This window comes from Salvelinus sp. IW2-2015, linkage group LG22 (assembly GCF_002910315.2).
Source record: "Salvelinus sp. IW2-2015 linkage group LG22, ASM291031v2, whole genome shotgun sequence".
NCBI classification, from domain to species: Eukaryota; Metazoa; Chordata; class Actinopteri; order Salmoniformes; family Salmonidae; genus Salvelinus; species Salvelinus sp. IW2-2015.
In genome coordinates this window covers 2,496,383-2,521,541 of record NC_036862.1, presented here as the reverse complement: position 1 = coordinate 2,521,541, position 25,159 = coordinate 2,496,383, and the positions used below count along the sequence as shown (strand labels likewise).

The 25,159-nt window shown below is 42.2% G+C and overlaps 1 protein-coding gene across 1 annotated transcript; it reads left to right on the top strand.

Moving 5' to 3' along the window:
• On the top strand, window positions 1–24,903 carry abcf3 (ATP-binding cassette, sub-family F (GCN20), member 3). Its single transcript, XM_023966636.3, has 21 exons — window positions 1–770; window positions 9,111–9,258; window positions 9,667–9,743; window positions 10,021–10,076; window positions 10,223–10,320; window positions 15,124–15,246; window positions 15,760–16,026; window positions 16,188–16,268; window positions 18,731–18,790; window positions 18,918–18,974; window positions 19,193–19,215; window positions 19,348–19,403; window positions 20,057–20,257; window positions 20,502–20,578; window positions 20,834–20,878; window positions 20,969–21,101; window positions 21,497–21,585; window positions 21,699–21,790; window positions 22,434–22,566; window positions 24,031–24,118; window positions 24,366–24,903. The coding sequence occupies exons 1-21, from the start codon at window positions 641–643 to the stop codon at window positions 24,522–24,524; spliced, it is 2,193 nt and encodes a 730-aa protein (XP_023822404.2). The 5' UTR covers window positions 1–640; the 3' UTR covers window positions 24,525–24,903.
• The last annotated feature ends 256 nt before the right edge of the window (window positions 24,904–25,159 follow it).

Sequence of the window (25,159 nt, the reverse complement as noted above, 5' to 3'; positions counted from 1 at the left end):
TCACAACTCATGGACTTCTTCCCCATTGAAGCGTGGGCATCGTTTTCGTGACGTTGCTAGCTAAGTCATCTATGACAAATAGAATCATTCACCCTAGTTCCGCCAAATCGGTCCACGTTTTAGATATTGCGTGTGACCAACGCATGAAAGTAATAACGTAATCGATGGAGACAGTTCCACAGTCCCCTCCCGATTTAATCGTGGGATACAATAACAGCACAAAACAACTCTTATTTTGGTGAATGTAATGTCATCACAGATATAACAATTAGACAGATATTTCACCGGATGTATAAATGTGAAGCATCCATCTGAAGTTTTTACTCACTACCCAATAGCCGGTAGTGGGAGAAGATGGAACGCTTCACAAAGTAGGCGTTCCCTAAAGGATTTATGCAAAATAATGTTAGAACGCTAGCTAGCTATGACTCATTAGCTAGCTAGCTAGCTATGACTCATTTGGTTCCATTCGAAACGACGGGCTGTGATCTATATTGATTAAGTTATAGTGATCTTTGATGTCATTACATGAGAGGTTGATTGAACCAAACACAAATTAGAGGTGGAGGGAGGTAAAGCTGAGATCATAAAATCGCATTTAAAAAAATACTACAATACCCATGATGCATAGTTTGAGGACATGCCTTGTCGCATATTGTGGGCACATGCGCTGTTCTTGTGGAAGAGCCGGTGTATCATGGCGACATACGTGGATATTCTGAAGTGCGAGTTTCCCGAAATTGACACCGAAGTGTTCGAATATATCACGGGTAAGAGACTGTAAATTAATGGAGATGGTGTGTGGATCTTGTACACTTTAAAATGCCACCGGCTAGATGAGTGGCTGGTGGCTTCTTTGCCACGTGAAGTAACGTTTAGCTAGCATAGCCGTGCCACACAGCATTGAGGCACAGTCAAGGGGGAGACTAACGTTAGCCAACACCTAACATGCCGGTAGTTAGCTAATAATCGGCCTATTTGAACCACTAACCAGATGACCTAGGCTAGCCAATTTATTGCCTTCAATTAATAGCCAACTAGCTGCTAATGTGTACGTTTACCGGCAATAATAATACAATGGACTTAGTAATATTGCGATTTTCATGGGCCCAAAGTCGCAAAACAAAACTGGAGTTAAAACAACCTCAGCCTAAACCTGGACAAGGAGAGGGGTGGGCTCAGGGAAGTGAACGCGTAATCTATCAGTGTGTGGGGAGGTTGGGGGTTTGGATACGAACCCGGACTGCGTTTCAAACTCAAAGTAGACGGCCCTCAGCCCTTGGGGGAATCCCCGCGGCCATATGTCGTCGGTTCAAATGATTAGCCAAGCAAGGTAAGTTTGCAACGTAAGCCGCTCAGCCCTCGTTTTTAATGGAGTTTGCGAGTGTACAATTAAGTTAACTTCGGGGCCTGAAACGCCCCATAATTCAATTCGCGATGATTGTACATCCGCTAAGAAAATTCTGCCAAACATAAAACCTCAACATCAATATGTAGTCAACATACAAGTGTAAGTAAAAACGAATGTAAATAAGTTAGAAATTGTACAACTAATGCACAAACGTCCCATAAAAGTAATGATGTTTGGTTAGCTTTTGGAAATTGTATAAATAAAATATTTTCCTTCCTCAGGAGTAGTTAGGCAGGCTAACGTTAGTTAGCTATTTAATTTGCTAGCTATCATACAGTAGGCGTATATTAATAATTATATAGTTAATATAAGTAGACATTAAATCATAATTGACTGTAGGTCACATAAAGCTCACACAAGCTAACGTAAACTCACCCCATTCCGTACAAATGTGCGCAACCGCAACATTCAAACGAGGCTACAAAGAAAACTAATGGGACTGTGTTGACCTCAAAATCGGGGGTGTGAACTAGKTTTCTATTCAAGCGTTGATCGACATGGTAATGGCTCTATCGTATTGGAGAAAAGTTGAAAAAGCGGACCCTCCGTTACATCTAGACGTGTCATGTCATAACGTACAGCATGCATGAAGCAACTATTTCTGTCTTACAATCTCTCCACCAGGTGTAGTACTTATCTCATCGTTTAAAAACAAGAAATGGACAGTGACGGGGTAAGGGGGAATACCTAGTCATTTTTTGCGTCTTCATTGCATGCGATCATCATTCTCAAATCCGCTGTTTACTTCTAAGATCACTTTAGCACCGCCCTAAAAACCAGATTCAATTTCGATACAAACCTTCAAATACTTATGTATTGACACATTATATAAACTCTTTATGGTGTTTTATTTACATTTTAGAGGCGATAAGGTGATAAGTTGGACAGATCGAGTGAAAAAATAAATTTTCCCACACGACATCTGTCCTTCTCACTCTCACGCATTAGTTTCGCTTCCCCACCCTCCATTTTTAAAAAGACCCGACGGCGCTCATTGCCTGCTTGAATTATGAAGAAACGGGCAGTGTTTAGGTCATGTAATTTATTCTGTTGGAAAGGGGAGAAATTGTGCTTTACAATGGTATTGACATTAGTTGATCTGGAAGTATTATGTTTAGGGGCGCTAAAATAAGGGCAATTGTACGGACCAAGGCGACGTACGAGTTTACGTGAGTTTACGTTACCTGTGGCTGAAAACACAATCATCGCGGGTTTAACATTGACAAATGTCCGGGCAAGGGTGGTCCATTTAAAAATAATTACTTCCTTCCCCGCCCCGCAAGTGAATACTCGTCAGACGTCATGGGATGCGGTCCAAACACTTAAGACACACCATATCCCACCCCTCAGTCCTCAAATTTGGTGGACTCTACTGATGACGTATTAAGACGTCTGACGAGTATACACTTGCAGGGCAAGTCCAAACTTTCGACTGGTGTCTCCCGAGTGGCGCAGCGGTCTAATGCACTGGATCTCAATGCTAGAGGTGTCACTACAGATCCTGGTTCGATCACAACCGGCCGCGATCGAGGTTCCAATAGTGCGTTTAATTGGCCCAGCGTCATCCGGGTTAGGGGAGGGTTTGGCCGTCATTGTAAAATAAGAATTTGTTTTTAATAACTTGCCCAGTTAAATAAAGGTTGAAATAAAAATAAATATGCCCCTATCTCCGTGAACTAATCTAGACTAAAAGCCAATTAATGCTTAATCCAAAAATCTGGTTGCTGGCTCCAAATGGCGGTTATGACAATTGCGGCGCCTCCGGAGGCCCCTCAATCTACACACAATATCCCATAATGACAAAAAAAATAACAGAAATATCACGTTATATATGTATTTAGACCCTTAACTCGGTGCATTGTTGAAGCACCTTTGGCAGCGATTACAGCTTCGGTTCTTCTTGGGTATGAAGCTTCAAGCTTGGCACACCTGTATTTGGGGAGTTTCTCCCATTCTTCTTTGCAGATCCTCTCAAGCTCGGTCAGGTTGAATGGGGAGTGTCGCTGCACAGCTATTTTCAGGTCTCTCCAGAGATGTTCGATCGGGTTGAAGTCCGGACTCTGAAAAACATCCCCACGACATTATGCTGCAACCACCACACTTCACCATAGGAATGGTGCTAGGTTTCCTCCAGATGTGATGTTGGCATTCAGACCAAAGAGTTCAATCTTGGTTTCATCAGACTAGAGAATCTTGTTTCTCATGGTATGAGAGTCATTTAGGTGCCTTTTGGCAAACTCCAAGTGGGCTGTCATGTGTCTTTTACTTTTGAGTGGCTTCCGTCTGGCCACTCCACCATAAAGGCCTTATTGGTGGAGTGCTGCAGAGATGGTTGTCCTTCTGGAAGATTCTCCCATCTCCACAGAGGAACTCTAGAGCGCTATCAGAGTGACCATTGGGTTCTTTGTCACCTCCCTGACCAAGGCCCTTCTCCCCAGTTTGTTCAGGCTGGCCAGTGGGCCAGCTCTAGGAAAAGTCTTTGTGGTACCAACTTCTTCCATTTAAGAATAATGGAGGCCACTGTGTTCTTGGGGAACTTAAATGCCGCAGAATTTTTTTGGTGCCCTTCCCCATATCTGTGCCTGGACACAATCCAGTCTCGGAGCTCTACGTACAATTCCTTCGACCTCGTGGCTTTGTTTTTGCTCTGACTTTCAGGTCAACTGTGGGATCTTATATAGACAGGTGTGCCTTTCCAAATCAATCAATTGATTTTACCACAGGTGGACTCATCAAGTTGTAGAAACATCTCAAGGATGATCAATGGAAACAGGTTGCACCTGAGCTCAATTAGTCTCATAGCAAAGAGTCTGAATACTTATTTTAAAAAAGGGACTTCTGATTTGTATTTTTAATAAATTTGCACAAATCTCTTAACCTCTTTTTGCGGTGTCATTGTGGGGTTTTGTGTGTAGATTGAGGAATTTTAATTTTAGAAAAAGGCTGTAATGTATCTGAATACTTTCCGAATATTCTGTGTATGTGGACTAGAGGTCGACCGATTATGATTTTTCAACGCCGATATCGATTTATTGGAGGACCCAAAAAAAAGCGGATACCGATTAATCGGACAATTTGTTTTATTTATTTGTAATAATGACAATTACAACAATACTGAATAAACACTTATTTTAACTTAATATAATACATCAATAAAATCAATTTAGTCTCAAATAAATGAAACAACATGTTTAATTTGGTTTAAATAATGCAAAAACAAAGTGTTGGAGAAGAAAGTAAAAGTGCAATATGTGCCATGTAAGAAAGCTGGTGGTTCCTTTTAACATGAGTCTTCAATATTCCCAGGTCAGAAGTTTTAGGTTGTAGTAATTATAGGACTATTTCTCTCTTCACGATTTGTATTTCATATACCTTTGACTATTGGATGTTCTTATAGGCACTTTAGTATTGCCAGTGTAACAGTATAGCTTCCATGCCTCTCCTCGCTCCTACCTGGGCTCGAACCAGGAACACATCGACAACAGCCACCCTCGAAGCATTGTTACCCATGCAGAGCAAGGGGTACAACTACTCCAAGTCTCAGAGCGAGTGACGTTTGAAACGCTATTAGCGCGCACCCCGCTAACTAGCTAGCCATTTCACATCAGTTACACCAGCCTAATCTCAGGAGTTGATAGGCTTGAAGTCATAAACAGCGCAATGCTTGAAGCATTGCGAAGAGCTGCTGGCAAAACGCACGAAAGTGCTGTTTGAATTCATGCTTACGAGCCTGCTGGCGCCCACCATCGCTCAATCAGACTGCTTTATCAAATCATAGACTTAATTATAACATAATAACACACAGAAATACGAGCCTTCGGTCATTAATATGGTCGAATCCGGAAACTATCATCTCGAAAACAAAACGTTTATTCTTTCAGTGAAATACGGAACCGTTCTGTATTTTATCTAACGGGTGGCATCCATAAGTCTAAATATTCCTGTTACATTGCACAACCTTCAATGTTATGTCATAATTACGTAAAATTCTGTCAAATTAGTTCGCAGAGAGCCAGGTGGCCCAAATTGTTGTATATACCCTGACTCTACGTGCAATGAACGCAAGAGAAGTTACACAATTTCACCTGGTTAATATTGCCTGCTAACCTGTATTTCTTTTAGCTAAATATGCAGGTTTAAAAATATATACTTCTGTGTATTGATTTTAAGAAAGGCATTGATGTTTATGGTTAGGTACACATTGGAGCAACGACTGTCCTTTTTCGCGAATGTGCACTGCATCGATTATATGCAACGCAGGACACGCTAGATAAACTAGTAATATGATCGACCATGTGTAGTTATAACTACTGATTATGATTGATTGATTGTTTTTTATAAGATAAGTTTAATGCTAGCTAGCAACTTACCGTGGCTTCTTACTGCATTCGCGTAACAGGCAGGCTCCTCGTGAGTCAGGTGGTTAGAGCGTTGGACTAGTTAACCGTAAGGTTGCAAGATTGAATCCCTGAGCTGACAAGGTAAAAATCTGTCGTTCTGCCCCTGAACAAGGCAGTTAACCCACCGTTCCTAGGCCGTCATTGAAAATAAGAATGTGTTCTTAACTGACTTGCCTAGTTAAATAAAGGTGTAAAAAAAAGAAATCGGCCCTAATTAATCGGCCATTCCGATTAATCGGTCGACCTCTAATGTGGACACGCCTTCAAATTGGTGTATTTGGCTATTTCAGCCACACCCGTTGCTGACAGGTGTATAAAATTGAGCACACAGCCATGCAATCTCCATAAACAAACATTAGCAGTAGAATGGCTTTACTGACAACGTGGCACCGTCAAAGGATGCCACATTTCCATCAAGTCATTTAGTCAAATTTCTAATCTGCTAGAGCTGTCCCAGTCAACTCTAAGTGCTGTTGTTAAGTGGAAACGTCTAGAAGCAACAACGGCTCAGCCAAGAAGTGATAGGCCACACGCTTATAGAACGGTACCACCGAGTTGTGTGTAAAAATCCTCCATGACATTGTAAGCAGAAACTGCTGTGGGAAGGTGGGTTCCTTCCAGGATTGACAGAGCTGTCTTCAGTTTGGAGCAGCCGTCCGAGAGGAAGGTTATCTTAACAGTGAAGGCTTCTCTTCTGTTTCCAGCTGGCTGAGGATGTTTGTGACTGCCTGGGGTGCCAACAAAAACTCTCTGTATAGATGAACATGCTCTGCATGGTACTTCACTGCCTCAATCCAGCTATTCCATCTGGAGCTCACAACTTCAGGAGGATCCTTGGCCTGCACAAACGCCTTCATAATGTGGAAGCTCAACCATCTTCTCTTTCTGGCAGGCTTCTTGAAGAAGACAGATCTCATCTATGTCACAAGTGATGCAACTTCAGAGAAGTATTTGTAGTGCTGCCAGGTCTCACCCACCAGATTGATGACATGGCAGAGACCGGTTACATTGAAACTGTTGGGCATCACTCCTTTCAGAACCTCCTCCTCAGGCAGTAGGAGGCATTATCTGTGACCACTGCCCAGGCATCATTCAGGTTCAGATCGTTGCTGTGGAGGGAGGCTAGTATAGCTTGGGAAAACTTTGAGTAGTCGCATCTGTCCATGAAAATGACATCTGCTAGAAAGTACTGGTTTTCAACACCTGTACTGAAAGATAAAGAACGACTTTAATTATGTTTTAACCTAAAATAATATTGTGACCAAGTGTTATTTAAATAAAGTGTTTTAACGCAATATAGATACAGAGATGGTTAGCTAGATGGAGAGGCAGACAGCTGCTGACATTATGCATCCCTGTATTTCACAGCGATAGCTCGTCGTTTGGAATAACACAATTTGCATGTGGACAATTCACATTGCAGAATGTAAATGTAGGTTATTGCAACTGTATATTAATAGGTTAAGTTCAACTCACCAATGACGATGTTTAGAACGCTGCAATCCCTTGCGTCTGTTGTCTCGTCAACGACCACCGCAAACTTCTTCCCACTGATCTTCTGTCGAACGGCAGTCGTAGACCACCGCAAACTTCTTCCCACTGATCTTCTGTCGAACGGCAGTCGTATGTTGGTCGAACACACGGGGCAGGTGAGTTTGACGGAGGCTGTTCTCATTTTCGGGCAACGCTCCTCCCTGTTTGCAATGCTTCACTAGAAACGGCCGTAGCTTTCTTCGCTTTTCTAAGGGGATGTCAGACTCGGCGCACACAGTCACAAAGCCCTGACTACCAGCCGATTCTCGTCTTGAATCGGCTGGTAATGGCTATTTTAAAAAGGGCTTGCTCTGGCTAACACGGTGCTTTTCCTTGTTCTTCACATGGGCTTTAGACTTTAAGTGGTCATAACACGTATTTTTACGGGCCCAATCAATAGTATGTTGACAGAATTTGCAAAACAGCTTATCGCCTGACTCATAATAGTCCTTTGGGTATTGCTCTGCTCTGAATTTAGGGGTTAGGGTAGAATTGTAGTTTTTTTGGACRGCTTGGCTGGTTACTACAAACATTAAGCCTACTTGTGATTATTAATACATTTCAGACAAATTATGGAAAATTCTGCAATATTCCACGTTTTACTATTGATTCCATCTTTATTACCAAATTCCGCAATTCCGTCCTCATTTTCCGCACCACGGAAATCATAGGGCCCTACTTTATCTACTTCCCCGGAGTCAGATGGAGTCGTGGATACCATTTTTGTGTCTCTTTGTACAGTATGAAGGAAGTTAGAAGTAGTTTCACAAGCCAATGCTATATGTGATATAACCATAGAAACTGCCGCCATGAATTTAACTAACCTGTTTTTGGTGATACTTTTTTAACCGACTCGAGAACGAAGAGAGCATCTTGGAAATGCCTTTTCCCAGAAACTGACATTTCTAACATACTTGAGGTGAAAAATCTATGCCTGTGGTTTGTATGGGGCTTTCTTGTAACCCCCAGTAATGGACACCAAAAATCTTGGTACACCAGCGCATGGAGTTGTCAAGAGCACAAACCGACCTGGAACCAGGCTAAGTCTAGCTGCTTAGAAGACTGCTTCATGATAACATTTTGTGTTGTGTCCCTCAGTGTGTTACCTATAGATTCTCAGACAAAGTAAGATTGATCCTGAGCCATGTTCAGTAGCTGAAAGTTGCAGTTAGACCACTGCACCACTTCATGAGATTTCTAAGGCACTGCATCGCAGTTGCTAGTTGTGCCACTAGATATCCTGGTTTGAGTCCAGGCTCTGTCGCAACTGGCCGCGACCGGTGAGACCCATGGGGTCGCACACAATTGGCCCAGCATCATCCGGGTTAGGGGAGGGTTTGGCCGGCAGGGATGTCCTTGTCCCATCGTGCACTAGCGACTCCTGTGGCGTGCCGGGCACATGCACGCTGACACGGTCGCCAGGTGTACAGTGTTTCCTCCGACACATTGGTGTGGCTGGCTTCCGGGTTAAGCGGTCATTGTGTCAAGAAGCAGTGTGGCTTGGTTGCATTCATGTTTCGGAGGACGCGTGGCTCTCGACCTTCGCCTCTCCCAAGTCCATACGGGAGTTGCAGCGATGAGAGAAGACTGTAACTACCATTTGGATACCACGAAATTAGGGAGAATGAATGAATAGAGCCAACGTGTTTCCTTATTCTACATGTCAGAGGGCCACATGATTAGCATTTCTCTATCTGAAGGTTCTAAAAGCTGCATCCTTCTAAATGCGCCCCTGATTTCTAGCCTGTGGCATTCCTCTGTGATAGGTGTGTTGGACTGTGGAGGGGCGGAGTTTGAGGATGGAGAGGAGGTGTATGATGCGATTGGAGGGCTGTTGCAGGGGTCGTCGTCTGACTGTAAAAACGAGGATGACATTCGGGACATCTGTCAGCAGATGTTCAACACTCTTAAACTGTAAGTGCAACACACACACACACACACAACCTTAACACTGATCAAATTTATTTATAAAGCCCTTCTTACATCAGCTGATATCGCAAAGGGCTGTACAGAAACCCAGTCTAAAACCCCAAACAGCAAGCAATGCAGGTGTAGAAGCACGGTGGCAAGGAAAAACTCCCTAGAAAGGCCAGAACCTAGGAAGAAACCTAGAGAGGAACCAGGCTATGAGGGGTGGCCAGTCCTCTTCTGGCTGTGCCGGGTGGAGATTGGTGGCCAGTCCTCTTCTGGCTGTGCCGGGTGGAGATTGGATCTTTCACAACCAGCATACAACACCAAAGACTAATTGTCACACACCAAAGCTAATATTTTATTTATTTTTGCTTGCTGACTCATCAAAAATATACTCGTTTTTTCCATCAGGAGTAACGGCCATGCCGCTTCAAAGCAAGTGCTGCTCGACGCTCCGGTGCGGTTGTCTCAGATATCTGCAGAGTGTGGTGAGTCCCTTGTCTGCAGGGGGACTTAGGTATTCCTCTTTGTCAGCTTTACGGTCCATGTTTGATATTCATTTTGGTAGCCTGTTGATATGTAATCTGTTTTTTTAGCCCTTTTAAAAAATATATATATTTTTTTTTACATCTTTCCCGTCCTCCACTGCTCGTACTTCCTATTTTCTCTTACCTTTCTATCACCTCTCCCATGTTTTTTTAATATACTCTCTGACTTATTGTTGCGTCTCATTCCACTCCTTCTGTCTTTCCCTTCTCGTCTCAGTATCTGCCACTAACGATGTCCAAGGGATCTGGATGATGAAGAGGGGCCAGAATACAGTAAAGTATTTTAGAATCATTTTTGTTGCGTTGTAACTTCTTGTGTATTATGTTTTTTGTCGAAGGTTCGAGTCAGCCCTGTAGCTATGTTATTCTCCTGTCAACTTCATCCACTTTTGTCTTCTTCCACACACACACCACCTCAGACTGTGGATGCGAGGAAGCTAGAGAAGGCCGAAGCCAAGCTGAAGCAAAAACAAGGGCGGAGGAATGAACGTGATTCGCAAAAAACAACTAATCCACTGTGAGTTTCATATGCTTTTCATCTACACCCAAATACTATGCAAACAGTTTATCATTGGCAGTGTTGGAAAAAGTACCCAATTGTCATATCGGACTAAAAGTAAAGATACCTAATAGAAAATGACTCAAGTAAAAGTCACCCAGTAAAATACTACTTGAGTAAAAGTATTTGGTTTTAAATATACTTAAGTATCAAAAGTAAAAGTAGCTATGTTAAATTCCTTTATATTAAGCAAACCAGATGGCACATTAAATTATTTTTACAGATAGACAGGGATACACCAACACTCAGACACCATTTACAAATGAAGCATTTGTGTTTCGTAAGTCTGCCAGATCAGAGGCAGTAGGGATGACCAGGGATGTTCTCTTGAAGTGTGAGTTAGCTTTGCATTCAAAATGTAACTAGTACTTTTGGGTGTTAGGGAAAACGTATGCAGTTAAAAGTACATTATTGTCTTTAGGAATGTAATAAAGTAAAAGTTGTGAAATATATAAATAGKAAAAAGGAAAAAGAACAGTAACAACTTCTTAATTAAGAAGACTATAACGATATGGTAGAAAATGAAACCTATTTTACAAGAACCAGAAACAGAACTTTATGGAATAATCCTTGGATAGCTTTTCAGAATTCATCGATTTTAAATTTGTTCACGTGCAAAACCGAAGGAATAGAAACCGTAAATTACTTTGTAACAGGAGATACATTTATTTCCATGCCAAAATGTAAAAAGTAATTTTGGGGACTGAACAAAAATATAAAAGCAACATGTAAAGTGTTGGTTTCATGAGCTGAAATAATACATCTCAGAAATATTTTGATTGAAATATTGGGATTGATTGAATATGTCCGTGAACACACCAGCCAGCTGGTCTGTGCATGCTCTGAGGACGCGGCTAGGGATGCCGTCTGGGCCGGCAGCCTTGCGAGGGTTAACACGTTTACAGTGGCTTTCGAAAGTGTTCACCCCCTTGGCATTTTTCCTATTTTGTTGCCTTACAACATGGAATTAAAAATTGATTTTTGGGGGGTTTGTATCATTTGATTTACGCAGCATGCCTACCACTTTGAGGATGCAAAAATAACTGAACTTGAGCGTGCATAACTATTCACATTTTGCAGCAATTACAGCTGCAAGTCTCTTGGGGTATGTCTTTATAAGCTTGGCACATCTAGCCACTGGGATTTTTTCCCATTACTCCAGCTCCTTCAAGTTGGATGGGTTCTGCTGGTGTACAGCAATCTTTAACTTCTCTAAAAGGTTATTTTTTTATGTTGCGTACAAATTTGTTTACATCCCTGTTAGTGAGCATTTCTCCTTTGCCAAGATAATCCATCTGGCAGGTGTGGCATATCAAGAAGCTGATTAAACATGATCATTACACGGGTGCATCTTGTGCCGGGGACAATAAAAGGCCTCCCTAAAATGTGCAGTTTTGTCACACAACACAGTGCCACAGATGTCTCAAGTTGAGGAATTGAATGTTCATTTCTCTACCATAAGCTCCCTTCAACGTCGTTTCAGATTATTTTGCAGTATGTCCAACCGGCCTCACAACCGCAGACCACGTGTAACCATGCCAGCACACGATCTCTATATCTGGCTTCTTCACCTGCGGGATAGGGTGGGGGTGCTGAGGAGTATTTCTCTCTGTTATAAAGCCCTTTCTTGGGGAAAAGGGTATTCTGATTGGTAGGGCCTGGCTCCCCAGTGGGTGGGCCTATGCCCTCCCAGACCCACCCGTGGCTGCACCCCTGCCCAGTCATGGGAAATCCCTGGGAAGACTGATTTCCTTATCAATTCTAATTCTGTAAAAAAAAATGAAATTGTTGCATGTTGTGTTTTTTAAAATATTTTTGTTCAGTGTAGATAGTTTGGAATACATGAAACTTAAGTTGCATCACGAAATTTCAATTTGAAATCTTTTGGACATCAGTACAACCTTGAGGTAATCTTATTTGAGTAAGTAAAGGATGTTCATATGATAGGGAAGATATACTAAACCTTGCAGAGATCATATCCAACTGACAACCTATTAGAAAAAAAATTGAAATGATTGGAACCAAGATTTAAAAAGATCTGATGTTAGTACAAAATGGAATGGAAGTTGGAGCATAACTAACTAAATTCATCCAGTATAAACTAATGTATAGAATATATTATACGAGACAAAGTTCACATTCTACAGCACAACAGCAGAGTCCGGTCTCTGTGTAAAACTAATAATGACTCAATAATCCATGCTTTCTGGGAATGCTATTAAGTTTGAAAGTTGTGAGCGGAGCTAGAAAGTTGGCTGTCAGAAATATTACTATGTGAATGTACTTTTAATCCATCTCTCTGCATATTTCAAGACATTACATTCAGGGGAGGTAGTGAGATGCACGATTATTTTCTCATCACTGAGAAGAAAAAAAATAAGGTTACTAAAAACGTAGACGTCAATCAATCCGCCATCATTGACACAATGGAAAACATCTAATGATTTCTTATTGAAATATTGAAACGGCATGGGAAAACTTGAGAAAACAAGTTGGTATAATTTAAGGCCAAGTGACACAATAATGCAGGCAATGGGGATGGGGGGGTGAACATGCGGGTCTGGGCAGAAGAGATGTAGTCATTGTATGTGTCTAAGTTGTCGTTCGTATGTATACGTTTTTTGTTTTGTTTTGTGGAATGTACAAAAAATGTGTGTGTACAATACCAGTCAAGTTTGGACACACCTACTCATTCAAAATATATTTTAGATTCTTCAAAGTAGCCACCCTTTGCCTTGACAGCGTTTCACACTCTTGGCATTTTCTCAACCAGCTTCACCTGGAATGCTTTTCCAACAGTCTTGAAGGAGTTCCCCCCCATATGCTGAGCACTTGTTGGCTGCTTTTCCTTCACTCTACAGTCCAACTCATCCCAAACCATCTCAATTGGGTTGAGGTTGGGTGATTGTGGAGGCCAGGTCATCTGATGCAGCACTCCATCACTCTCCTTCTTGGTCAAATAGCCCTTACACAACCTGGAGTTGTTTTGGTTCTTTATCCGCTTATAGTCCCACTAAGCGCAAACCAGATGGGATGGCGTATCACTGCAGAATGCTGTGGTAGCCATGCTGGTTAAGTGTGCCTTGAATTCTAAATAAATCACACATTGTCACCAGCAAAGCCCCCACACACCACCACCTCCGTGCCTACACATGCGGAGATCATCCATTCACCTATTCAGCGTCTCATAAAGACATGCCAGCTGGAACCAAAAATCTCAAATTTGGACTCATATAATGCTGTTATTGCATCAAAAGGCTGTTTTATGAAACAATACGTTGTTTTTTTGAATGCTCATCTGTGTGTGTTCTACTGAGGATGGGCCTCGAAGATTTACCATGTCTTTGGGGATACCGTATTCCAGAGCATGAGTTCATGTTTCTGTACTGGGGTACCAGGGGGAGATGGCTCCAGTATGGAGTTGGGGGGCCAGACACTGGTCTCTACACAATGACAACTGTTTTTACAGCAGATACTGTCTGCAGTGAATTATAAATATCTTTCATACAAATCTTAACCATGACCCATTCCATACATCTGTTGTGTGTCATGTAGACTGAAGGAGGATGGACTTTGATATAAAATGTTGTGGCTCAAACCAGCTGGTTGAGTTCTCAGTGATCACCTACAGGGGTGATTACCGACCAGCTCCATTACTGCACTAATTAAATAATAAAGTTTGATTGTTTTGAAGAAATCTTAATTCCACCACACTCATCAGACCAAAGGACAGGTTTTCACCGGTCTAATGGCCGTTGCTTGTGTTTCTTGACGTAAGTCTCTTCTCATTGGTGTCCTTTTTAGTAGTGTTTTATTTGCAGCAATTCAACCATGAAGGCCTGATTCACTCAGTGTCCTCTGAACAGTTGATGTTGAGATGTGTCTGTTACTTGAACTCTGAAGCATTTATTTGGGCTGCAATTTCTGAGACTGGTAAGTCTAATGAACTCTGGGTCTTCCTTTTCTGTGGCGGCCCTCATGAGAGCCAGTTTCATCGTAGCGCTTGATGGTTTTTTGAGACTGTTCTTTCAAAGTTCTTGACATTTTCCGGATTGACTGACCTTCATGTCTTAAAGTAATGATGGACTGTCGTTTCTCTTTGCTTATTTGGGCTTTGCTTGCCATAATATGGACTTGGTCTTTTACCAAATAGGGCTTTCTTCTGTATACCACCCCTAGCTTGTCACAACACAACTGATTGGCTCAAAATCATTAAAAAAGAAAGAAATTCAGCAAAGTAACTTTTTTAACAAGGCACACCTGTTAATTGAAATGCATTCCAGGTGACTACCTTGTGAAGCTGGTTGAGAGAATGCCAAGAGTGCAAAGCTGTCATCAAGGCAAAGAGTGGCTACTTTGAAGAATATAAATTGTTTAATACTGTTTTGGTTACTATTATTCTACAATGTAGAAAATAGTACAAATAAAAACCCTGGATTGAGTAGGTGTGTCAACTTTTGACTGGTACTGTGTGTGTGTAAATAAAGTACAGTTGCCCCAAAACGACTTAAGTAGTACTTGAAAGTATGTTTACTTAAGTACTTTACACCACTGATCATTGGTTTGGTATTGCGATAGCAAAATACACTTTTCCATTCACCAATGTGTGATGAAGTTTGGTTTCACCTCTCTCTCCCTCTTACACTTTCTTGCTCTGTATTTGCTCTCTGTACTTCTATTTCTCTCCCTTTGTCTATCTCTTTGTGTCCCTCTGTGTTTGTCTCACTCTGTCCTTATCCCCTCTGTCTCTGTTTGTCTCAGGGTACTGGAGGAGGCATCAGCCAGCCAGGCCAGTAGCAAGAAAGACAGTCGCGTCGACTTGTCCGGGAAGAATCGCAGCTACGATATCCGCATCGAGAACTTTGATGTGTCGTTTGGCGAGAGGTGAGTGTTTAACCCTTAGGCTTCGTCCCAAATGGCACCCCATCCCTATTAAGTGCACTTCTTTTGACAAGGGCCAAAAGTATAGTAGTGCGCCATATAGGGAATAAGGTGCCATTTGGTATGAAACCATACTTACGCTTTCTCCTACTGTATCCAGCACTGGAGCAGGTGATTCATTCTAATTAGCATCATGCAATGTTGTTAGCTGGACCCCGTTTCCACCGGTATTTACCTTGCATTTAAAAGGCATTGGTGTGGTTATGGTCGTTACTTTCTGCAAATGACTTAAGAATTCAACACAACTACCTGATATCAAATGGTGAGTAGCAGTGCTTGTTTAAATGAATCACAAACTGAGTAAATCAAAAGTTATTACTGTGTAATTACAATTTTATGTAATTTCTTAGTTAATACTAGAGAGACAAAGAGTAGGAGAGAGACGGAGACATTTCTTAGTCTCTACCATAAAGCAATATGCAAGCAACTTGTCTCTCTCTCGCTCTGTATTTCCAGGTCTTTGCTGCAGGGKGCGGAGCTGTCTCTGTCAACAGGTCGCCGCTACGGCCTGATTGGCCGCAACGGCCTGGGGAAGACCACGCTGCTAAAAATGCTGGCGAGCCGCAGCCTGCGTGTCCCTGCCCACATCACAATCCTGCACGTGGAGCAGGAGGTCGCTGGAGACGAAACAGGGGCGCTTCAGAGCGTGCTGGAGAGCGACACGGTCCGGGAGGGGCTCCTGACAGAGGAACGCCTGCTCAATGCGCGCATAGCCAACGGAACGTAAGTCAGTCTTACTTGCCCAAATTCTCCCCGAAGTTGGCAACGGATGGCTCATATTGGAAGGAGGCAATACTGGCAGACTTAAATGTTATTGTTGCAGGAATTTTAGATTTGAAACTGCAACAGTCACTAAACTTGCAGTTTATTCTATTCCATTTTAGAGCTGAAGGAATGGAGACTATTCGACTGTCGGAGATCTATGCTAAACTGGAGGAGATTGAAGCAGACAAGGCACCTGCCCGGTAAAGAGCCACACTTAGCATGTCTGTACATAATATCATATCTGTGTTTGTTACATTAGTTAGGGATGCACGATATATCGCTGAACATATCAGAATCGCACGATATTAGCTAAAAATGCCAACATCGGTATTGGCCGACAACTAGTTTAACGGCGACGTTAAAAACCGATGTCAACGCTACCGTGCGTACCTATATAACGTAGGTAAATGACGTAATAACGCCACGTCAAATTTTGCGCTACACGTACAACACAGCATTCCTAACCTAGCCACAATGTCTGCTGTGTATTTGTATTTATTATGGATCCCCTTTTCCTGGGGTCGAGCAAAATTAAGACAGTTTATACAATTTTAAAAGATTACAATACATTCACCGATTTCACAACGCACTGTGTGCCCTCAGGCCCCTACTCCACCACTACCACATAGCATTCCATACCTAGCCCACAAAATGTCTGCTGTGTGGATTGAGCAGTCAACAAGTCGAGCAGTCATTTGTAAGAGTATGAACAATTCAGCGAGACAACTCAAAGGCGAAATCCATTAAAGCCAAGATAATGGAATTCATTGCCCTTGACAATCAACCGTTCTCTGTCGTGGGTGATGGTTGGCTTTTGCCGACTGGTCGAGCACCGGTACACACTACCAAGTGTGCTATTTTTCAGATGTTGCCCTACCTACAGTAATAGCGTTACTGCTATTAGCTTCACGACATACATACTGTGGAACACCGTTTGAATCTTTGTGTCAAAAAAGATACAGTAGCACTGTCAAAGCTGTACAAAAAAAAGTCTGCAAACACCGGTCACGAACGATGTGTTTACAATATCGCATTGGTAATAAAGCATAATTTGTTTGATAGCAACTTCTGGGGTAGCTAGCTTTAGCTTTGTACCTAGCTAGCACCAATACAACCAGCCTGAAAATAATGACCAGTAGAAACTGCAGTCATTTTTATTATTCTTAGCAATGATTTAGGAATCCTTGTGAGTAAGTATTAGCTAGGTTGCCACTTGTTGTTCGCCTATTGAAATTGAACTTCAGATCATGAAAATTGCCCAAAGCTAACGTTATAAGCAGCCAGCTAGCTTTGTGTTGTGAAGCTATCCACAATAAGGATTAGGCACAAAAGTGGAATTTGCGGTTTGCCGTCAAAATAAAAGTGAAATTCAATTAATACAAATAGTAAACTTATGCTAAACTTTTATTTTGAAGGCTAACTGCAAAGTCCACTAGTGTGGCTAATCCTTATTGTGGCTAGCTTAACATAGATGGGTCCGATCACCATTAATCAAATAATCAAAATTTATAAGAACTGTCTTATAAATTAGGGTTATTTTAGATGATACCTAGCTATATAGGTAGCTATAGCTACTGAAACAGATTTTGGGGGAGCTCTTTTTTTATGACCAGTACTGTAGGTGGCGTGAGACAACTTTACCAGCATCATAGCATACGTATCGATGAATCATTGTGACATATTAAATACGAGTGATAGTGTAATAACTACGTAAAATGTATGAACGTGTTAAATTATTATGTGACGTGCAGTCATATTCAGGTCTTGATTGGTCAACAAGCTTATTTGACAGTGTTAAATAGTACATTTTTTGACACGCAAAGAAATCCTGGTTGAGAATGAAACGACTGAACAACGAAACAGCACAGCAAGTAAGTGAAAGAAATAGGTTTTGATGATGTTTTACTGGTAATTGAGACGTATATGTAAATCCCAACAAAATAACTTTTTTGGTCTGTGTGTAACCTTAACTAACTTGCCTAGTTAAATAAAGAACAAATTCTTATTTACAATGACGGCCCGGACAACGCTGGGCCAATCAGTCACGGCTGGATGTGATACAGCCTGGATCTGAACCAGGACTGTAGTGATGCCTCTTGCACTGAGATGCAGTGCCTTAGACCGCTGCGTCCGTGTGTGTGTGTGTGTTAACTATTTAACTGTACTGGAATGCTTAAAAGGCTGCAAAAATGTTAAATATCTGTTTCGGGGTTTTTTGGCAAGGAAAATATCGGTATTGTTGTTTTTTTTTGGCAAGGAAAATATCTCAATTTATAGACCATCAATTCAACAGACAGTTAATGAAGACAAATGTGGCTATCGTGTTTGTTTTTTTTGCAAGGAAAATATCTGTATCGGGGGGGTTTGGGCAAGGAAAATATCTGTATTGTTTTTGTTTTTTTTTGGCAAGGAATATCTAAATTTAAAGACCATCAATTCAACAGACAGCCACATTTGTCTTCATTAACTATCAGGGTTTTTTGGGGAAGGAAAATATTGGTATCGGCCCAAAATGTCATATCGGTGCATCACTATTAGCAGTGCATTTATATTCATACATATTGCCAATGGTGTTTCTAAAACAGATGACTGTGCAGTAGAATTGTAGCCAGGGTGTATGCATTTAATGATTGTTCAATGTTTCTCTCTTTCTCTTACACAGAGCTTCAATCATCCTATGTGGTTTAGGTTTTTCTCCTAAAATGCAAACGCAGACAACCAAGTAAGTTACTGTGTGTGTGTGTGTGTGTGTGTGTGTGTGTGTGTGTGTGTGTGTGTGTGTGTGTTTGTTGTGTGTGCGCGCGCGCGCACGCGGATGTGATTAACTGATCTCGGTGTTCTCTTCACAGGGAGTTTTCTGGAGGTTGGAGGATGAGATTAGCTCTGGCTAGAGCTCTCTTTGCCAAGTGAGTTTCTCCTTGTCACTTCTTTTATCCAAAGGACAGTCTACCCAATTAAAATACAAGGACAGAGATTATATTAGAATATTGATGTACATTTATAACGCTCTTATGAGCTGTTTTCTGAATCTCAATTTAAACACCATCAATTGGTGTGGCTCTGCTAAATATTTTAAGGCTAGCTTCAACTCTCCAAATAATGTGTGTATTTTTCATTTTTTTAGGCCTGATCTTTTGTTACTTGATGGTGAGTGATTAAACCACATTAAGTATTTTTGTATTGAGTATCTTTGAACAGTTTGACGGTGTCCAATAGTCAGTGCAAAACGCCCTTTTGACTGACTGTCTGTCTCTGTCTTTCTGTCTGTTTGTTTCTCAGAGCCCACCAACATGTTGGATGTCCGAGCCATTCTTTGGCTGGAGAATTACCTGCAGGTAGGTTACTCCTGCTTACCGACACACTTAACATTGCATGCCAAATCCAATTCGGTTCCCTTCTCCCCAAAGTGTGCACATTCTCACTACAGTATTTAAAAGCATTGGATTGGTGAAAGCATGGGCATGCGTGGACTAGAGGGACTTTCCGTCATATTTCTTACACCAGTCCAAGGCAAGGGGTGTGAATGAGTGGACATTTCAGGGAGAAGGCTAGAGAATAGGAACATATGGAATTTTGCATTGCTAGATTGTGGTGGGTAATTCTACTTTGCTGTCAACTTCTGCCTCTGGGGGTCCTCTTGAGCCAAAAAGGGGTCCGGCAACAACAACAAAAAGAGGCTCCGCTAAATTGGCAGGAAGGGGCACACCCATCAGTGACGCATACATAGTTAGCTTCAAATGGATTGTTTGCTTTCACCACTTATGAAATTGTGTGCATTCGTTCAATACTTCCTACAAATCTAAAGACATTGGATTGGTGGAGGCATTGGCTCGGTGGAGTTACCACCATATTTCTTATACCACTTATTTTCTTTTGATATCAGTGAATGGAAGTGAGCGAATGCACACTTTGGGAGGATGGAGAGATTAAAGCATGAGCAACAAGTTCAACGTCCATATGGCCTGTTTAACACCTCCGCCCCCCACAGACCTGGCAGACCACCATCCTGGTGGTGTCCCACGACCGGAACTTCCTCAACGCCGTGGTGACTGACATCGTCCACCTGCACTCGCAGCGGCTGGAGAGTTACCGCGGCGACTACGAGAACTTTGTCAAGACCAAAGAGGACCGCCTGAAGAACCAGCAGAGGGAGTACGAGGCCCAGTTTCAGTACAGAGAGCACATCCAGGTTAGGAACCCACACACTGGCTTACACACACAGTCCTGCTTACATACAGATAACCTAAAAGGCCTATGGCAAGTGTAATAACAATGCACTTTCTAAGCATTTATCTTTGCTGATTAGTGTTTGTTTGTTTTAGATCTTGATATGCCTAACTTATCAACATCCTGCTAAATACTTATTAGAATATATATTATAGTGTCTTATTACTATATTATAATCGTGGATTGATTACTTTCCTCTGTCACAGGTGTTCATCGACCGGTTCAGATACAACGCCAACAGGGCGGCACAGGTGCAGAGCAAGCTGAAGCTCTTAGAAAAACTGTGAGTTACCGTCTATTTCAAAATAAGATGTTAACATGCGCCCCACCCTGCTTTCTCTCACGTAGTGCTCCCTGGGAATTACAGCCTGAAAGTCCAATTCATTGTAAAGGATAACTTCCATCTTGCACATGCATGATGACCTCTGCGTGTTTGTTTGCCTGTGCACAGCGGAATGGTCATTGTAAAGAATTAAAGAATATCTGTTGTTGTCATCCGTCATCCATTCCCTCGCTGCTCTTCTCTTGTCTCCTGCAGGCCTGAACTCAAACCTCTGGAGAAGGAAACCGAAGTCACCTTAAAGTAAGAGACGGCTCCTCCTGTCCCAAATGAAGTCAGGTTTCAATTCTCATATTAATCTGAGTGCTAACGTGTGTGTGTGTCTGTCCACAGGTTCCCTGATAACTTTGAGAAGCTGTCTCCCCCGGTGCTCCAGTTGGATGAGGTGGAGTTCTACTATAACACTGACCAGCGCCTCTTCACACAGCTGTCTGTGTCTGCAGACCTGGAGTCTCGCATCTGCATCGTACGTATTAATCACACTGCTCTCAATCCTGATGACCAGATCTAAATCACATGCACTGCTAATAGTTAGGGATGCACCGATGTGATCATTCTGGGCTGATGCCAATATCCAATAGTTTCTTTGCAATATCGACTGATTCAGATATTTTTTCATTTTATGGCCATTTTTAATCATCCTAGCACAGATCTGAACTGCAAACAAGTTTCTATGTTCATAAGGCTAGTAAGAACATATCTACCTTTTTCCCCACATCGGGTCAATATGGTCACTGATATATTGTGCATCCATTAATATCGTACTTTAAATCTGTGACACACTTCCACAGACGATGCTCTGTGCAACCTTCCAACTGCTAAAGTAGTACCTACAGTCGGTCTCTTGTCTCTGTCTCTCAGGTGGGTGAGAACGGGGCGGGTAAATCCACCATGCTCAAGCTACTGATGGGAGAGTTAACGCCTGTCAATGGCATCAGACACGCCCATCGGTGAGGTTCCATGCTTGACGTCAGCCATGTTCCTCTGCTGCTAGTGTGTGTCTCGGTGGGTGTGGGTGCGTGCAGGGAAGTAAATGACAGCTTTATTTCCCTTTCTCGCTCAGGAACCTGAAGATCGGTTATTTCAGTCAGCACCACGTGGATCAACTGGACCTCAACGTGTGTTCAATTGAGCTGTTACTCAACAAATTCCCAGGTGACCACCACCACCAAAACACACCAATACTGATCATTATCAAAGCCTGGGCTGTGTTCATTAGGCACCAAATGCAAAGGAAACCGATTGGAACAGAGATGGGCTACCTGGACTTGGTCCAATCAGAAATGCCCTGTTTTTTTTTGTTGCCTACCCTAATGAACACGACCCTGGTGGTTGTTACGGATCCCTGTAGATGGCTTAGCTGACAACGTCACAAAAACAATGCACACCCTTCAATGGTGCAAAAAGCAGTGTGTTGTGATTCTGGATGGCCGGATAGCTAGCAACAATGACATGAAGCTGTCATGTGAGGAATCGTAGGTAGCTCGTTTCAGCTAGTTTTATCTTGTTCTTGAGGTGTTTTGATTGTCAATATATGCTAATATGACTCAAATTTGCTAGCTAGCTAACCAACAACTGTAAAGATGTATTTGAGAGACAACAAGTGCGCATTGTGCAAATGTGTTTGTTTTCAATAAAAATTGGAGACTAAATATATTTTGCGTGCTGGCAACAATCTAAGCCAACCGTGTCTGTTTGGGCCAATGTTGCTTAACAACCAACCCATCTATTGCCTGCAATCTTCGTAATTTGTAACCCCTTTTTTTTCTCTCGCTCTCTCCTCGTCCCTCCCTCCCAGGTCGTAACGAGGAGGAGTACAGGCACCAACTGGGTGGCTATGGGATAACCGGTGAGCTGGCAACTCGGCCGGTGGCCAGTCTGTCAGGAGGGCAGAAGAGCCGGGTGGCCTTCGCTCAGATGACCATGCCTTGGTAATGCCTTTTTTATTATTACACTTCATGAACCCAATATTTCACACATGATTTCTCACAATGTCAAATAGTCATTTTATGGTAGTAAACTGGTTTTAGTTGAGTTGGGAAAAACGTCCTTGTACAAGCAGTATACAACTTGACCATGATGTCTAATAATGGGATTACATTTCTCTATCCTTCCGATGTTAAACCGTCTCTGTGGTCGTTTCAAGAACCCATGGTAGTTGTTGCAAGAGTTGTGGTGATAACCCCGGTGTCCAGCTTAAATTCCCTACTGGCCCCTTATCCACCACGGCCACCTAAGCATCATCCCCAGCTTCCAGTTGGCTTGTTCAACCTCTCATCTCCCCTGTAACTCATCCCCAGGTCGTTGCTGTAAATGAGAATTTGTTTCAAACCAACTTACCTTGTAAATAAGAAATATACTGGACATCTGTCAAACTGCCCTGATAACACTAGGAACAGAACTGGAGAGGGGACATGAGAGAACGCTATTCAGTTTGAGAAGTAATAACAATTGGAACAGAACTGGAGAGGGGACATGAGAACGCTATTCATTTTGAGAAGTTATAATGGTTATTGGTTATAATAATCCGTCGCAGAATTTATTATTAGGGTTGCTGGCAGTGAAGCACCCCTAATAATATTGTTGGAATAGCTCAATGCCCGATTGGTCAAAACATGTAGACTGGCAATATCAATGTATATCAAAACCACTACTACTAGGTGGCGTTGTATTCAGTCTAATGCTCAGCCCCACCACCCTGTTTGACGTATAACCACGGAATTTGGTATATCAGTGTTTCTCATAAGGAACAAATTTGCTTCAAGGACCCATGAAGTCCGCCATATTGAATTTTCCAACATGTTTTTTTTTTTTTATCAAATCTTCTCATGAACCATATATCCGGTTGACTTGACTAGAAACTCAGAATGTATGTTTTACTAAGTTTGAGAGAAGCGTTACGTCAAAAGATGGAAGAGAAAATGGCAACTTTGTAAAAAAGATGAATAACTTGTCTTCGCTGTATCACCTTGAAACTGATTAAGGCTCTTGCCGACACTAGTAGGAAGCTGTATTTCAAAGCAGGTGTTAATACAAAAAAAAGAACATGGAAACAGCAAGCAATTCAGTTGTGAACCTCCAACAGCTAGCATTTATGCTAATGCTAAAAAGAGATTCTTCAAATAAGGTCGAGAGATTTGGCGATTTACAGTGTTTGTTAGTCCCAACAAAGTTTGCAAAGGACTAATTGCTACGTCGAACAGCCATTTCATGACGCTATAAATCATTTATTATATTTAGTGAACACTTGCACGTAGTATTTTGAATTGTTCCATGTACAAGGATGTATAATACTTCAATGCAGCCGTCTCTTTCAGCCTGCTCATAAACCCGCGTTCTTGTTTCATTGCTGCTTGCAGCTATATTTTATCTCTTACTCACCTTTTCTCTCTCAGCCCAAACTTCTATATCCTTGACGAGCCGACCAATCACCTGGACATGGAAACGATCGAGGCTCTAGCGAAGGCGCTCAACAAATTCAAAGTAAGCTTGTTAAATAAACTAAGTCGCTGAGAAAAATGTCCTTTTTATTTATCTCACAATGTTAATCAATAGAGTAAATCTGGAGAGAAAAGTAAATCTGGAGAAAACCTATGAAATTGGTTTTCTTTAAACAGCCACTACAAGCTTATTTTGGCTAACAATCAATGGAAGTGATAGCACTTGAACACTTGAAGTTTTAATGTGCGTATATACCCTTTTTTTTTTTTTTACTCTATCCTCTCCTCAGGGTGGGGTGGTCCTTGTTTCTCACGACGAGCGTCTGATCCGGATGGTGTGCAGAGAGCTGTGGGTCTGTGAGCACGGGAACGTGCGGCGAGTGGAGGGGGGCTTTGACGAGTACCGGGATATCTTGCAGGAACAGTTCCGCAAGGAGGGCTACCTGTGAGGGGGAGGAAGGACTTTCCAAAACCTACCACCCCAAACAACTTGCCCATTACGCAAACTGTGACAGACATGCCAAGTTACCAACTGACTTCAATAACCTAAAGGCCCCCCCCACTCTCCATTCCCCGACTGCCAATCATCATCCTCAGAGGGAGAACTGAGTTTTACCGGCTGCTTTCCCATCATCCTCTCTGCTCCCCCACACCACCGTTTGTGTTTTGTTTGTCATTTAGCTCAGCCCGGCAGTTCAAAGTGACATACTCTTGTCTATTGTCCTGAAGCAGGCAGGTTTTAGGCTACATGGAGTGCAAACTCTGTCCAAATGGAATGTCAATTGTGCGTGCACTCTGTATACTCAAACTGCTCCGGCCTCCCCACTCCCAACCTTCCTGATCATAATAGTTGGAGCTGGTTTGGTTCACTTAACAAGGAGGATATTCCATCATGTGAAGGTGGGGGTGCTGTACCCTCTAACTGTTAACCCCATGTGGGCAACCATCTTGGAATAACGCTACATCCTTTTAGCTCTGAGTAATATCAGTTAAGGGCCGAATATGTACATCAGAAAGTTAACAAAAATTCTCGATTTCTTAATCTGTGTCGAATATGTGTGCATGTGATTGGGTGGGAGAGAGA